This window comes from Camelus dromedarius, chromosome 21, assembly GCF_036321535.1.
Source record: "Camelus dromedarius isolate mCamDro1 chromosome 21, mCamDro1.pat, whole genome shotgun sequence".
NCBI classification, from domain to species: Eukaryota; Metazoa; Chordata; class Mammalia; order Artiodactyla; family Camelidae; genus Camelus; species Camelus dromedarius.
Genome location: NC_087456.1, coordinates 153183 through 169319, shown reverse-complemented (window position 1 = coordinate 169319; position 16137 = coordinate 153183). Strand labels below are relative to the sequence as shown.

The following is a 16137-nucleotide window of genomic DNA, read 5'->3' as shown; positions in this document are numbered from 1 at the left end:
GCCCCTGGAATCCTTGAATGTGAACTACGTTAAATTAGCAGCAAACTCATACCCAAGACAGGCAAGGCTATCGAGAGGACTTATCCAGAGATAACTGGTAGACTTGGACTTGCGATATGGCAGAAAATGCCCATTGAGGGAAGTTAGAAAGGATATTTATTATGGGTGAATGAGGGAAAATTCATCCAATCCTCAACAAATCTTGAGTTTCTCTCCAAGCTGTGGTGTGTTGGGGTATCCAACAGGACCCCTGGGAGCCCATGTGGCGACTTCTCAGTGATGCTTTCCCTGACCTTCCTGTTTAATGTGGCCCCCCAGCACTCCTTACCACCCATCCCCGCTTGTGTCATGTCCTGCACTGTGCTCTGCACTGTCTCACAGTCTGTTAATGCCAGCTTCACCAGGGCAGGGTCTGTACCTCTGTCGTTCACTGCTCTATACTCAGTGCCCAGAACCGCACCTGGCACACAGTAGGCACTTAAAATATCTCATGAGAGACTAAATGATTTAGTTAATGAATACATAAATGATTTATTCAATATCAATGCAATTACATGTCCAAGATCAACGGGCAGAAAAGTTAGAATAAAGGGGGTGGGAAGAGAAATGAAAGTGAAGCAGGGAGTGAGGCAGAACCCCCCACAGCACCCCTTCCTTTGTGCGGTCCCTGTGGGCCCGCTAATATGGTCTACAGATCAGTGGAGATAAAAATAAAAAAGAACACTTAATAACAGTTGCACGAGACCCCACCATGAAGCCTGGTCCTGGTCCAAGGTCGCTCTTTGATTTGATCTCAGAGGATGCATGGGTGGACTTGGCGGCTCAGGCCACCCCTGCATGTCTCAGAGGCACGTGTCAAGTTCTGCAGCGTGGGAAGCTCACACACAGATGTCCACCCAGGGCACAGGTGTTGGGAATTTCTCGTTTGGTGTCTTTTCCACCCTTAGTGTTATGGACTCAATGTTTGTGTCCCTGTCACATTCACATGTTGAAGCCCTACCCCCTGAATGTGGTGGTGTTTAGAGATGGTACCTGGGGGAGGTGATGTGTGTTAGATGAGGTCATGAGGCTGGTGCTCCCATGGTGGGATTAGAGTCAGACACCAGCGAGCCTGCCCCACCCCTCTCCGTGCACTCAGAGGGAAGGCCATGTGTGCATACAACACGAGGTGCCCATCTGCAAGCCAGAGAGTCCTCGCTAGAATCCAGCCATGCTGGCACCCTGAGCCCAGACTTCTAGCATCCAGAATGATGAGAAAATACCCAGTCTGTGGTATTGTGTTATGGCAGCTTGAGCTGACTGAGACAGTATTCAGCACCCAGGGACAACTTACACCCTACACAGTGTAAATCTGGGCCCAATGTCTGCTTTTTAAAAAACTTGAAATTCTTGCTTTGCTGAATCTCATGGGGTAATCTCCTCTTTTCTGCACTTGTACTAGGAGTTTTCTATTTTGGTCCACTTCAGTGCCTCCTGTGGCCCACCACGCCAGTCGCAGCTGAGCGAGCTCATGTGTTACATCACTTCCGCAAGAGCAGCAGAAGAAAGGCAGCACGGATTCAAAATATCAGCAAGAGTAGGCCTAAGAAGCAGGAGCCAAAATTAGTGGGACAAAGAGTAAGCTATGAACACGGGGCTCAAATGGAAAAGTAGCAGCATGAATGCACAGGTGAAAGGAGGGCTCGTCAGAATCCTTCACAATGAGACAAACTTATGGTCACAGTGGGGCAGGGAAGGTGGGAGGAGGGATAAATTGGGAGTTTGGGATTAGCAGACAGAAACCACTATATACAGAATAGATAAACAGCAAGGTCCCACTGTATAGTTCAGGGAACTATATTCAATATCTTGTAATAACCTACACTGAAAAAGAATATGAAAAAATATATATAACTGAATCACTATGCTGTACACCAGAAATGAAGACAACATTGTAAGTTGACTTTACTTCAATTAAAAAAAAAGAATCCTTCACAATTGTTTGTAGGGAAATATGATGCTAAAAGAAATTGGTGCATGGGAATAAAAGCATCAGAAAAGGAAGGGATGGCTCGAGGATTTGGGAGTTTGTCATGAAGAAATCGTAAGACTGATGAGGAACGTTCTGACACCAGTTTCCTGTTCATTGCATGTCTCCCTTCAGAATGTGCAGGCCTGCCAGAGGGGACCACTGGCATGGCACCTGGATTTCCAGCCAGAAGGCAGCTGGCCAACAGAGGAGGGAGAGCTCAGCATTATGCACACAGGACTACCTGACAGCTCCCTGTTTTGGCGCTTCAATGCTAAGAAGGCAGAAGAAAGGAGTTGGGGACTAGCTCCCACCCACTGGTCCATCTAGCGACACAGGCTCAGACTGTGCCCCACATGGAAGAGCCTTTCAGCCAAGAGCCTGTGAGAAAAAAATTAAGAAACAAGTTAATGGCCATAAAGAGAGTTTATGTGGTCCTATTCAAACAGAGGGAAGGGATTAGGACCAAGAACAAAGAATTCCAATCTGGAGGATGAAGAAATGACGGGCACTGGAATGGCGGACCTACAGTCTAGAACTCACCTACTGCTCGGAGTAAGAAAGCAGTGAGTGCCGGGCAGCACCACCTCAGTGAGGGGCTGTGACTGCTACCCACAGGCTGCTTACTGAATTTACACATGGAAAATACCAAAGCATAGAAATGTTTAATATGCAGATACATTTTATAATAATAATGGGTAATAATCATAAGGATAAAATAACATATACAAAACTGAGGATGTTTCCAGAAACTCACAAATGCAGGGTTGTGGAGATGTTGTACTAGTAATATCTCAATTATGTGGTGTGTTTATGGAATCCATGAATAAATATTCATGAGGTTATTCTACGTAAGTGAGGAATCGAAAGAAAGAAAGAAAGAAAGAAAGAAAGAAAGAAAGAAAGAAAGAAAGAAAGAAAGGAAGGAAGGAAGGAAGGAAGGAAGGAAGGAAGGAAGGAAGGAAGAAAGAAAGAAAGAAAGAAAGAAAGAAAGAAAGAAAGAAAGGGCTTGAAGTGTCTTAAATTTTAAAATGTTAAAACTTAAAAAAAAAATCTTTCCACAGTATATTCTATTATCTTCTACCGTGATATACTACCCTGAACCAAAGACTATTTTCCTGATGAGTCAGGCCTTAGCATCATGTCCAGTGTGTTCAGTGCCCAGAGAGAGCACTGAGCTGTGTACACCTGCCTGCCCTTACACCCGGTGACTCCATATCACTGCACTCTTCTAGTGTGCTATTCTGGGCTGTGTCTCTTGGTTTAATAGAAGACATGCCCATCTAAGATTAGAAAGAGTTGGGTTTCAGTCCTGACTCTATCAATCACCTACTTCACCGACTATAATACAACTTGGAGCAGATCATTTAACTTCTTAGAACTTCAGTGTACTCATCTGTAAAAGGGGGAAGGCAAACATCTGTCCAATCTACCTCCTAAGATCATATGAGGAACAACCAAAAAAGTCATGAAAATATGTTTACAAAACACCATTTTGTCACTAGTACTATTGTTCCCTCATGGTCATCTCTATTGCAGGGATGTTCAAAGTGGCAGCTGGGGACCATCTGCATCTGGGTGGGATCGTGTGGAAATTCAGATTCCAGGCCTAGCATAGGCTTGCTGAACTGGATTATGGTGGTGGCACCAGAAATCTGTGTTTTTAGTAAAGACCCAAGTCATGCTGATGAGCTTAAGGATCTGGAAGTGCTGATCTACTGTCTGTTGAGTCTGTGAAGTGCCATCTCTACTCTGCACCTCTAGCTCTGCTGTCCCTGCTGCCTTCTCTCCCATCTTTCTTTTATTCTTTCTTCTCATCTTCCCTGACTCCTTGGCTTTACTCCTGTGAAGTTTCTATAGTCATCACCAGTGAATGAGAAAGCTCTTGGTGCCTACGAGCATACTCTCAATGCTGAAGGAACAGGAGGCAGAGAAGCAGGGAACGTTGACAGTCACCTGTGAGGGGAAGGATTTCCTTGGTGATTTGGTAATTCTGTCTTGTCATCTAAGTCTCGGGCTGCGGAACCTGGAGTGGAAGTGCCGCCTCAAGCTCACATCAGCTTTCCTAACTCTCTCCTTGACCAAACCGTCATTTTCGATTGCAAAAATAATCATAACCAAATGGCTTTTGAATTGCTGTATTTAAGAATTTTAAGGTCACTTTTAGAATGGTAAAAGTGAGGGCTAACATGTCAGATCTTTCTTTTGCTAAATTGTGCTGTTTCTATATACCCACTCTCTCACCAGGTTTGGGGTAGAAAAAAACCCAGAGGTAAGTGATCTATCTGATCAAACACTGAGTTATCTATGCTCCAGAGCTATTAGAAATCTTATATTTTCACTGGTTTTATGCACTCCCCTGTAAATTGCAAAAACTGTACTTCATTAAGGTCCAGGTGTGTATTAAACAGGGTACAACAGACTATTTAAATATGGAAGAATATAATCCCATATACTGTATATAGTATATTAGAAGGTAAGAAATCTCATTTGGTTGACCATGAAGAAGACTTATTGATAATACTGCTGAAGTAGATTGATGTCTAGATACTGGCGAAATCTTGGTAAATTAGCAACAACAGGACATTTCTATGCAAAATGAAGTTTTAGTCACATCTATAGAAGTTCAAATGATCTGCTTATCATTCAAGCCCTGGCTGGAGCACTGGAAGCTTTTACTAAACCATACAAACAAGACTGATCTGTGCTTCCTCTGAGCCACCACTGTAGTTAAGCCAGTGGTCCTCAACCTTGGTCCCCAGAGAAGCCTCTAAAACCTCTATGTCTATGATACACACCAGGCCAACTAAATCAGAAGCTTTAGGGGTGGAAGGCAGGCATCAGCATTCTAAAAACTTTTATTGAGATATAGTTCACATACCATAAAATGCACCAATTTAAACTGTGCAATTGAATGGCTTTTAGTATATTTACAAGATTGTACAACCACCATCACTATTAAATTCTAGAATGCTTTTGTCACCCCAAAAAAGAAACCACATACCCATTAAAAGTCACTCCCCATTTCCTCTCATCCTCTCATCCTTCACCCATAACCCCTCAGCCTCTGGCAACCACTAATCTTCTTCCAGTCTTTATGCATTTGCCTATCTGCATATTTTACATAAACGACGCCTTATAGTATATGGCCTTTGTGTCTAGCTTCTTTAGGACATCAGTATTTTTAAAATCTCTCTGGGTGGCTCTAATGAAGCCACAGATGATTATATGGACTTTGGATATGGTATCCCCTATTTCCATTTGAGTTTACTTGCCTCCTTCCTTACAGGTCTATGAGTCCTTGAAGGCAAGGACATTTGTCACATCTTTCTTGTACTCTAAACGCCTAGCCCAGTATGTAGCCCATAGTGTTAATTCAAGAAATATATTTCAAAAGGATAAAGAAACACACACCACCCTATTACAAAAACTCCTTTTATAGAGTTACTTATAACACATTCTATTCCTTGGGAAAGGACAAGTATTAAATTCTTACAGACTCCCGGTGTGGCGTTATTCAAGGTTTCTGTGTGCCAGACACTGTTCTGGGAACTTTGTATATAGGTGTAGGAATGGAACAGAGAAATTTCACACCTTCATGGGGCACAAAGTGTAGTGGGGGAGTCAGATCATAAACAAGTAAAAAACTTAACAAGGTAATTTCAAATTGTACTAAGTGTTAAAAGACAATAGAGCTGAGTGATGAGAGGGACATGGGTAGCACAGAGGGAAAGGAGGGCTGCTTCAGACACATGGGCCAGAAGGAATCAGGCCTCGGGACTGATTTCATAATGCAGAAACCAGCTCCAAATCAAACTGTCAGACAGAACGTACAAAGTACAGAGAAAATTGTTAATCAGCAATTAAAAAATAATGAAGATAATTTTAAAAATAACACTGCTGTTCAACAGAAACAGCATAACGTGGGGAAGAACATGGGCTTGGGAATCCAAGCCAGTTCTGTTCTGAAGTGTGTCATCGCCACCGAGAGTAGAGAGCCAACACGGCGCCCTCTGGCTCCTTAAGCCCAATGGCTGTGACAAGATCCATGTAAAGGAAACTGCATTCCCACAGAATCCAGGGAAGAGGCCATCCAAGTGCCAGGGGCTGTGTGTGACTCCTGCACCAGCATCCTAGACTCCCACTTGTTGCCCAGTGACACTATGGACGAATTAGCCCTCTTTCCACTTTATCAGAAACTTTACAACATTGACTATCTCCTCTTTTCCTTTATTTTCAACTTTCCCTGGTGTGCTAGCCCTTTCATTCATTTTCTTAAATTTAAGTATAACTGATCTACAATATTGTATTATTTTCAGGTGTGCAACATAGGGATTCAGTATGTTTACAGATTACACTCCATTAAAAGTTATTACAAGATAATGGCTGTAACTCCCTGTGTTGTACAATATATCCTTGCAGCTTCTCTATTTTATACATAGTAGTTTGTATCTCTTAATTCCAAACCCCTAATTTGCCACTCAACCCTTCCCTCTCCCCATCAGCAATCACTACTTTGTTGTCTATATCTGTGAGTCTGTTTCTTTTTTGTTATATTCACTAGTTTTTTTTTCCTTTGGTGGCAGTTTTCCTTTGGTGGAATTTTTTTCTTTTTAATTTAATTAATTTTTAATTGAAGTACAAGTCAGTTACAATGAATGCATCAATTTCTGGTGTGCAGCACAATGTCCCTGTCATGCATATACATACATACATTCGTTTTCATATTTTTTTCCATTAAAGGTTATTACAAGATATTGAACATAGTTCCTTGTGCTGTACAAAAGAAACTTCTTAAAAAATCTACTTTTATATATAGTGTCTAACATTTACTAGTTTTTTTTTTAATTCCACATATAAGTGATGTCACAGAGTATTTGTGTTTCTCTGTCTCACTTACTTCACTTAGTTTGATATTCTCTAGGTCCATCCATGTTGTTGGAAATGATATATACATATATATTGTGGAATGATTACTAAGATCAAGATAGTTAACACATCCAACAGCTTATATAGTTCTCTTTGTGTGTCTGTGATGAGAATACTTCAGACTACTCTCAGCAACTTTCAAGCATACAGTACCATATTATTAGCTAGACATTACTGTACATTAGATCCTCAGAACTTACCCTTCTTATAATGGAAAATTTGTACCCTTTGACCTACATCAACCCATCTCCCCATCCTCCCAGCCCCTGGCAATCACCATTATATTCTGTTTCTATGAAATTGACTCTCTTTTTAGGATTACACATAAAAGTGATACCATACAGTATTTGTCTTTCTTTTTCTGGCTTATTTCACTTAGCATAACACCCTCCAGTTCTTCCATATTGTTGCCCAAATGGCATAAGCAGGACTTCCTACTTTGTTATGGCACTTCCTCTCCCCCTGTCTTTCTCTCTCTCTCTCTCTCTATGTATACATATATATATATATATATATATATATATATATATATATATATATATATATATATATATATATATATATATTTACACACACACACACATTCTCTTTATCCCTTCATCTGTTGACAGATACTTAGGCTGTTTCCATGTTTTGGTGACTATAAACAATGCTGCAATGGACATGGGAGTATAGATATTTCTTCTAGATATCTTTTAGATAGAGATTTCCCTTCCTTCAGATAAATACCCAGAAGTGGGATTGCTGAATCATATAGTAGTTCTATTTTTAAGTTTTTTAAGGAAACTCCATACTGTTTTCCACAGTGGCTGCACCAATTTACATCCCTATCAGCAGTCCATGAGGGTTCCCTTCCCTCCACACCCTCACCAGCACTTATAGTCTCTTTTTGGTGATAGCTATTTTAACAGATGTGAGATGATAACTCATTGTGGTTTTGATTTGCATTTCCCTGATGATTAGTGATGATGAGCACTTTTTCAAGTACCTGTTGGCCATCTGCATGTTTTCTTTGGAAAACTTTCTAGGCAGGTCCTCTAGCCATTTTTCAATCAGATTATTATTTTTTTCTATTGAATTGTATGAATTCCTTATATATTTTAGGTATTAACCCTTATAAGATATATGATCTGCAAATATTTTCTCCCTTCCACAGGTTGCCTTTCACTCTGTTGATCATTTCTTTTGCTGTGCACGTTTTTAGTTTGATGAAGTTCCACTGAATAATGCTTGCTTTTGTTGTTATATCCAAAAAATTATTGCCAAGACCAATATTGAGGAGCTTTCCCCTATGTTTTCTTCTAGGAGTTTATTATAGTTTCAGGTCTTGCATTTAATTATTTAATCCATTTTGTGTTAATTTTTTTGAGTGGCGTAAGACACAGGTCCAATTTTATCCTTTTGCATGTGGAGTTTCAGTTTTCCCAACACCATTTTTTGAAGAGATTATCTTTTCCCCATTGATTGTTCTTGACTCCCCCGTCAAATATTAGTTGACTGTATATGTGTGGGTCTATTTCTGAGCACTTGATTCTGTTCCATCGGTCTATGTGTCTGTTTTTTCACAAAGTTCTTTGTACTCAAAGTGTTCAAGAAAACAAAGTCTCATATAAATGTCAAATGATTTGGGGTACTGGACAATGTCCCATGTTTTCAAGACTACATGTGCCCCATTTCATTCATGTATTCTATTTTCTATTATATTCACATCCAATCATTGATCTTCTATTCATTTATTGTTGGACTAATTTTTGAGGTTTGTATTAATAGTTGCTTAATTGGCTCTATAAAGAGGTTATTTTTCTACCTTGGGCACAAATTGGGAAGGTGAAAAATGTACTGAAAGAAGGGAAACATTAGAGAGAGAGACAGAGACAGAGACAGATTGACTGGTGACCAGAGGACAGATCAGACCATGTTTTGGGGTAATAATTAGGGTACTGGAGTTCACGGCAGGAGAATGGTATGAAAAACATGGAACTTTGCTATATCTTAGATAAGGGCAGGGATACTAAAGGTAAAACAGTCACCCCACATCCCAAGGAATCAATAATTCTTTCATTCCTTCAAGGACGTTTTGAAAAAAGTCCCCAGGTACACAGTATCCAAAATGGAACTACAATAATAAAAGGAACAAAAGTATTATGACAAGATTATGCTAAGTATTAAATTGTGTTCATTTTACTCAAATAAAAGGCCATTAATAACTATAATTTGCTTGCTAGCCTTTAATTAAGCTCAATATCCCTTCCTAAAATTTAAAGTCTCCTTTGTTTTTTATACAAATATTTCCTATATTGGCAGGAATATAACCCCACCTCATGGTCGGGAACCCACAGAGGGGGCAGGAGGACAGGGACAGACAGAGTGCAGGGGGACAATGAAGGGGAGACCCCACTTCAGGGACCCCACAGATGCTCCAGGAGGACAGGGAGAGACAGAGTGCAGTGGGGCAATGAAAGTGAGACCCCACCTCAGGGATGGGACCCCACAGAGTGTCCAGGAGGGTCAGGGACAGATCTAGTGCAGGGGGGCAATGAAGGGGAGTCCCCAATTCAGGGACTGCACAGAGGGTCAAGGAGGGATTGGGACAGACAGAGTGTAGTGGGGCAATGAAGTGGAGGCCCCAACTCAGGGACTGAACAGAGGGTCCATGAGTACAGTGACAGACAGAGTGCAGGTGGGCAATGAAGGGGAGACACCACAGAGTGTCCAGGAGGAACAGGAACAGACAGAGTGCAGGGGGCCAGTGAAATGCAGACCGTCAACCCCGGGGATGGGTCCCCACAGAGGGTCCAGGAGGGACAGGGACAGACAGTGTGCAGGTGGGCAATGAAGGGGAGACCCCACCTCTGGGACGGGACCCCACAGAGGTTCCAGGAGGACAGGGACAGACAGAGTGCAAGGGGGCAATGAAGGGGAGACCCCACCTCAGGGTCGGGACCCCACAGATGGTCCTGGAGGACAGGGACAGACAGAGTGCAGGGTGGCAATGAAGGGGAGACCCCTCCTCAGGGACACCACAGAGAGTCTAGGAGGGACAGGGACAGACATAGTGCAGGGGGGAAATGTAGGGGAGACCCCACCTCAGGGACAGGACCCCACAGAGGGTCCAGGAGCACCTGAGCCAGCACGGGGGAAAGCAAGCTGCCCAGGGGTCATGCTGCCCACCCAGCACAAGGATGAGGGAGCCCTGGCAGGGGCTCGCCCTCTCCAACAGAGCTGGTTCATCAGAGGCCAACTGAGCTGAGCTGGGCTGCCAGGCCTTCAGGGAGCGTGTCCCGATCAGTGGGCAGAAGCCTGCCCCGGGCTGCACTGGGCTAGTTATGCCAGAGACACAGGGCTGGCCTGGGTTCCCGAGAGCTCGGAGCTGGCAGTACAGGGGCTGCACACCAGCTCCACTGGCTACAGGAGGGGCGATGGGAGCCAGGGCGCAGAAGGTCAGGACTAGGAGCTGAGGGCTGGGAGCAGGTGGGCGCAGAGACGCAGACCAGCACCTGGAGGGAACTAAGGAACAGGGGAGACTTCTGGGGGCTCAGGGAGCAAAGAAGAGGCTTAAGGTACCCAAGGGCCAGGAGCTCTGCTAGGAGGGGACCAGGGTGGGACAGAGACTCTGCCAGGGGACAGCTGCCCAGAAAGGGAGGGGCACCTAGCAGCTCCAGGGAGAAGGGCCCAGGAGCAGAGCGGAACGAGGGGGGTGACCTGCGGCAGGTCAGAAGGCAGGGGCCGCTAAGGGCCAGCACCCCAGGGACAAAGCTCAGGGAGGCCACAGGTGAGCAGGCGACTGAAGACCAGGAAGGCAGGGGGCTTCTCAGGAACATGGAGAAAGCAAGTAGAGCATGTGCGGGTGAGCAGGGGCTGGGAGGGCAGGGCGGCCGCTCCAGCATCTCCAGGAAGCAGGTAGGGCTTGTGCAGGTGGGTGGTGGCTGCGGGGCACAGGGCTAACACAGGATTTCAGGAAGCAGGCAGAGTTTATGCAGGTGGACAAGGGGCTGGGAGGGCAAGCAGCTGACCCAGGAATTCCAAAGAGCAAAGCCAGTCCTGGGAAAGAAATTCCCGGACTGGATCTGAACTAGGCTGAGGGCTCTGGGGCTGGCCAGAGGGGCTGTAGCTCCAGGGACAAGGGTCAGAGAGGGTGTAGGTGAGCAGGGGGCTGCCGCAGGGGCTCAGAGAAAGCACGTAGACCTTGTGGAGGTGAGCAGGGGGCTGCCGCAGGAGCCCAGGGACATGTCAGAGAGTTTGAACTAAGGTCTGAGTAGCTGAGCAGGCCCAGCTGAGGGCTCCTGGGACAGCAGGACCCTTGAGCCCCTGAGGGGCTGGCCAGATGGCGTCCTGGGGTGGAGAAAGGGACTTCTGTGGGAATGAAGGAGAGGGGTCACCCCTGAGGGGACCCGATGTGCCCCAGTCCTTGGGCTCAAGGGCCTGTGGCGGGCTGGGAAAGGAGGGGTGGACATGCCATAGCCTGGTGGGGTGAAACAGACCCTGGACCCTGCAGAGGGAAGGAAAGCGTGGGGCTCGTTCAGGGCCTGAGCTCGGCTGCCAGCCGGAGCAGAGCAGATGGGTCAGGTTGAGAGGAGACAGGCCCAGCCAGCGATGGGCCCGGGCTGGGGGCACCGAACAGGAGAGGAAGGTGGGGGCAGTGTGGGGCTCCAAACTGTGCTGAGGGATGAGCTGGACTGAGGAAGGACAAGGGCAGAAGGAAAGCAGGGACCTGAGAGCCACGAGCTGGGGTGGGGTCAGAGGCCCTGGTGGGAGGGGGAAGTGAGCCGAGGGGCTGCAGCTGGAGGTCCAGAAGAGGGACCGGAGCTCCCCAAGGCACAGACTCGCAGCCGGGCTGAGGCCACAGGGATGAAAGGGAAGGGGCCAAGGAGGAGGCCTGCAGGGACAGAGTCTGGGGGGGCCAGGGCCCATAGCCCAGGGCCCAGGTGCTCTGGCTGCAGAGCTGACCCAGAAGACACGGGCCCGTAGGACAAACAGCAGGCCAGGCAAGGGGCCAAGAGCAGGCTTCTGGGTGGTGGAGGCCCACCACGCCAAGGACAGGCCCGCTCACCCAGGGCAGGGCCGGGCTGGGGCAGCAGGACGGTGAGCTCAGGGGACCAGTGGACACTGGCCAGGAGCAGGCAGCACTGGTCAGGACTCAGACACAGGGCTCAGTCAGGCCAGGCACTTGCAGGAGTTTAGGGACCTGGGGGGCTGTCACCCAGGTGATCACCCAGCTCTGACCCACAGCTGCAGAGGCACGAGGCCCCAGGTGGTGAGGGCCCTGCCGGCCAGCTGGTTTGCAGACATTCTGGAAGCACGTGGGTGCTGGGCTCAGGGGTGCCCAGACCTGGGCACGTGACACCCTGCGCGGACCCTCCCAGGGGTGAAGCCCCGGTGGTCACACGGCCTACTTTCTTGCAGCCTCCACCAAGGCCCCATCGGTCTATCCTCCGACTGCTGGATGCTGGGACATGCCTGACTCCACGGTGGCCTTCGGCTGCCTGGTCTGTGGCTACATCCCTGAGCCGGTGACGGTGACCTGGAACTCGGGCGCCCTGTCCAGCGGCATCCACACCTTCCCGTCCATTCTCATGTCCTTGGGTCTCTACTCCCTCAGCAGCTTGGCGACCATGCCCGCCAGCAGCTCGGCCAGCAAGACCTTCATCTGCAACGTAGCCCACCCGGCCAGCAGCACCAAGGCGGACAAGCGTGTGGGCAAGAGGACAGGCCTCAGAGAGGGCGTCCACTCCCAGACAGGACCGAGGTCAGCCCTCTTCCCGGCTCGAACCACATGCCAGGATGGCGACCTCGGCCCAGGATATCAGAGGGGATGCGGTCTCCTCACCTGAAGGCCTCCCAGGCTATGTGAGGGGTCCTCTGGGTGTTTCCACCAGGTTCAAGGTGGTCACAGGCTGGACAACTCTAACCCACAGAACTGGTGCCGATCTGCACCTTCCACAACCTGTCCCTGACCTAAACTCCACCCAGGGCCATCTCCCGCCCACAGGAACCCCCCATCTGCTCTCTCTGCAGCGCTCCACAGCGAAGACCCCAGCTCCCAGTGTCCCAAATGCCCAGGTAAGGGAGCCAGGCTACACCCTCCATCGCAAGGAAGTGACCAGAGACCAGGCCCCGCCTGATGAGGGAAACGTGTGCCCTACAGGAGGCCCGTCCAAGTGCTGACCCACATCTTGTTTCCCCCTCCAGCCCCTGAGCTCCTTGGAGGGCCCACGGTCTTCATCTTCCCCCCGAAACCCAAGGACGTCCTCTCCAGCACCCGAACACCTGAGGTCACGTGCCTTGTGGTTAACGTGGGCAAGGAAGACCCTGAGATCGAGTTCAGCTGGTCCGTGGATGACACAGAAGTACACACGGCAGAGACAAAGCCAAAGGAGGAACAGTTCAACAGCACGTACCGCGTGGTCAGCTTCCTGCCCATCCAGCACCAGGACTGGCTGACGGGGAAGGCGTTCAAGTGCAAGGTCAACAACAAAGCTCCCCCGGCCCCCATCGAGAGGACCATCTCCAAGGCCAAAGGTGGGATGGACAACGGGCACGGGAGGGTCCTTTGGGGCTGCTCAGAGTGACCTTTATGCTCGCAGACACACCTGTCCCCACAGGGCAGGCCCGGGAGCCGCAGGTGTACACCCTGGCCCCACACCAGGAAGTCCTGGCCAAGGACACTGTGAGCGTAACCTGCCTGATCAAAGGCTTCTACCCACCTGACATCAACGCTGAGTGGCAGAGGAACGGGCGGCCGGAGGCAGAGGGCGCCTACGCCACCACGCTGCCCCAGCCGGAAAACGCCGGGACCTACATCCTCTACAGCAAGCTCTCGGTGGGAAAGAACACGTGGCAGCGGGGAGAAGTCTTCACCTGTGTGGCGATGCACTAGGCTCTACACAGATCACTCCACCCAGAAATCCATCTCCCAGTCTCCGGGTAAATGAGCCTCACCCCGGCACCCAAGCGAACCCCCCTCCCCGAGGCTCTCAGGGTCCCGCGTGGACGCCTGAGCCCCACCCCTGTGTACATACCTCCGGGGCCAGCATGAAATAAAACACCCAGTACCTCCCTGGGGCCCTGCAACACTGTCATGGTTCTTCCTGTGCAGAGCTCCGGCGCCCGCCGGGCCTGCGGGAGGCGGGGGCAGGCCAGGCTCTGAGGACAAACTTGGTGCCAACGAAGGCAGGCAGCAGCCCGAGGCCAGAGAGGGGGCTCTGCCAGAGGCAGCCGCTCCCCAGGGTCCAGGGTCCGGCCAGCACCTACTCAGGCTGGAGCGTGTAGAGGGGACTGGTAGAGCCTCCCAGGGACCCTCACGGACATGAGTGCACGGTTCTTCCCACCTCTGTCCAAGCCCAACTGTGGGACAGTGGCAGGTCCTTGTCCCCACAGTTCCCATCCCCGGGGCCTCGAGGGTCCACGTGCTGACACCCTGTCAACATGGGAGCCACGCCTGGCCGGCGATGGGGGCACAGGCCTCCTGCTCCCAGGACACACGGAGATCAGGCCTCACCTTCCCACAGGCGAGGTGCTCGGGGCCAGATCTGTAACCTCGAGGGGACACTCACCCAGGCCCACAGGAAACAAGCCCTCTCATGGAGCACACCAGCCTGCACACCCCTCGTCCACCTGCAGACTCACGCACACGCACGTGCCTGTACAACTGCACACAAGGGCACAACCACACAAGTGCACACAAGCCAGCCTTGCTCACTGGGTCCTCAACGGGGTATCGACCCGGGGCCAGACCAGAGCCTGGAGCCGGGTCTCATGAACCCTCTGTGGACACCAGCTTGGTCCCCACTCGTCAAAGCCCCAGCAGCACTGACCACACTCTGACCACACTGGCCGGCTCAGACCCCCACCCCTCCTCTCCCCAGGACACCTGCACCCCCTCCTCAACAGACAGAGACCCAACACCCCACTGGTCCCTAGCACGCCCACCCCACCCCCTCGGGCACACAGGGACACCCCAAGGTTGCCTCCGCCCTTCCCTGCAGTAGGACCCACCACAGACCTGCTCTGCAGACCCCTGCCGTCTAGGCCTGGCCTCCGGTGAGAGGGAAGGCAGGGGTCAGGGCACCCTCTCCCCAGAGGACCCCATGAAAGGCACCGCAGAGGAGACGATGAGGGACACGCACTGGCCAGGCCGAGATCTGGGCCCAAGGAATCCGGCCAAGACTGAGGCCCAAGCTGGAGGAATGGGGGACACGAGGTCGGTGCCCAGGGATTGACCTCAGGGAACCATTGATCCAGCCCCCTAAGGGGATCCTAGTGCCCCACCCGCCCTGTCACAGACAGACCCACCCCCAGGTGCCACTGACCCTGCCCTGGCACGTGATGGGCAGCCACAGAGCTGACCACCCCCTCCCCATCCAGAGCCACTCCTGGAGGAAGAGAGCTGTGCCGAGGCCCAGAGCGGGGAGCTGGATGGGCTGTGGACCACCATCTCCATCTTCATCACCCTCTTCCTGCTCAGCGTGTGCTACAGCGCCACAGTGACCCTCTTTAAGGTGGGCGGGCCAGGCCAGCTGTCCCTGCTGTCGCCACACAGTGCCCGCACAGTCCCCCTTCCCTGTCCACTCCCTGTCCCTCCATGTCCCTCCCTGTCCCCTTCCTGTCCCCTCACAGTCCCGTCACTGTCTCCTCACTCTCCCCTCTTGTCCTTTCTGTCCACTGTCCTCTGTCTCTCCATTTCATTCTGTTCTCTCACTGTCTCTCTCTGTCCCTGTCGGGACCTCCCTGTCCCTGGCTGTGCCCATGGAGTCCTCGCGCCACCCCACCCGAGTACACTCGCGGCCGGCAGTCCCCGGGCTGGGAGGCCAGGTCCTTGCGGGCAGCTGGCACGAGGGCCCCGGCTGTGCCCACACCCGCCGTCCCTGCAGGTGAAGTGGATCTTCTCCTCGGTGGTGGAGCTGAAGCGGACGATCGTCCCAGACCACAGAAACGTGATCGGGCAGGGGGCCTAGCGTGCCCTCTGGGGGTGTCCACGGCCACCCCAGGCCCCAGAGGTACCCCGTTCATCACTCCGAGCTGCTCAGCCACTACTCCGCCCGCTGCCCTGCCAGCTCTGATCTCTCGGCCGTGCTCACCCGCATCTCCATCCTCCGACCTCACGGCCACCACCGACCACACCCTGCACCCTGCCCACCTTCAGGGGACCAAGTGGACAGCAGGTGCTACCACCAACCTGAGCCGAGGGGTCTGCCTGTCCT

At 50.4% G+C, this 16137-nt stretch overlaps 1 gene segment (V, D, J or C); it reads left to right on the top strand.

The window, feature by feature from the left end:
• The first annotated feature begins 12353 nt into the window (after positions 1–12353).
• On the top strand, positions 12354–13869 carry LOC135318772 (immunoglobulin gamma-1 heavy chain-like). The segment is given in 3 exon segments: positions 12354–12660; positions 13135–13456; positions 13540–13869. Coding segments are annotated over 3 exon segments (922 nt in total).
• Positions 13870–16137: the final 2268 nt, after the last annotated feature.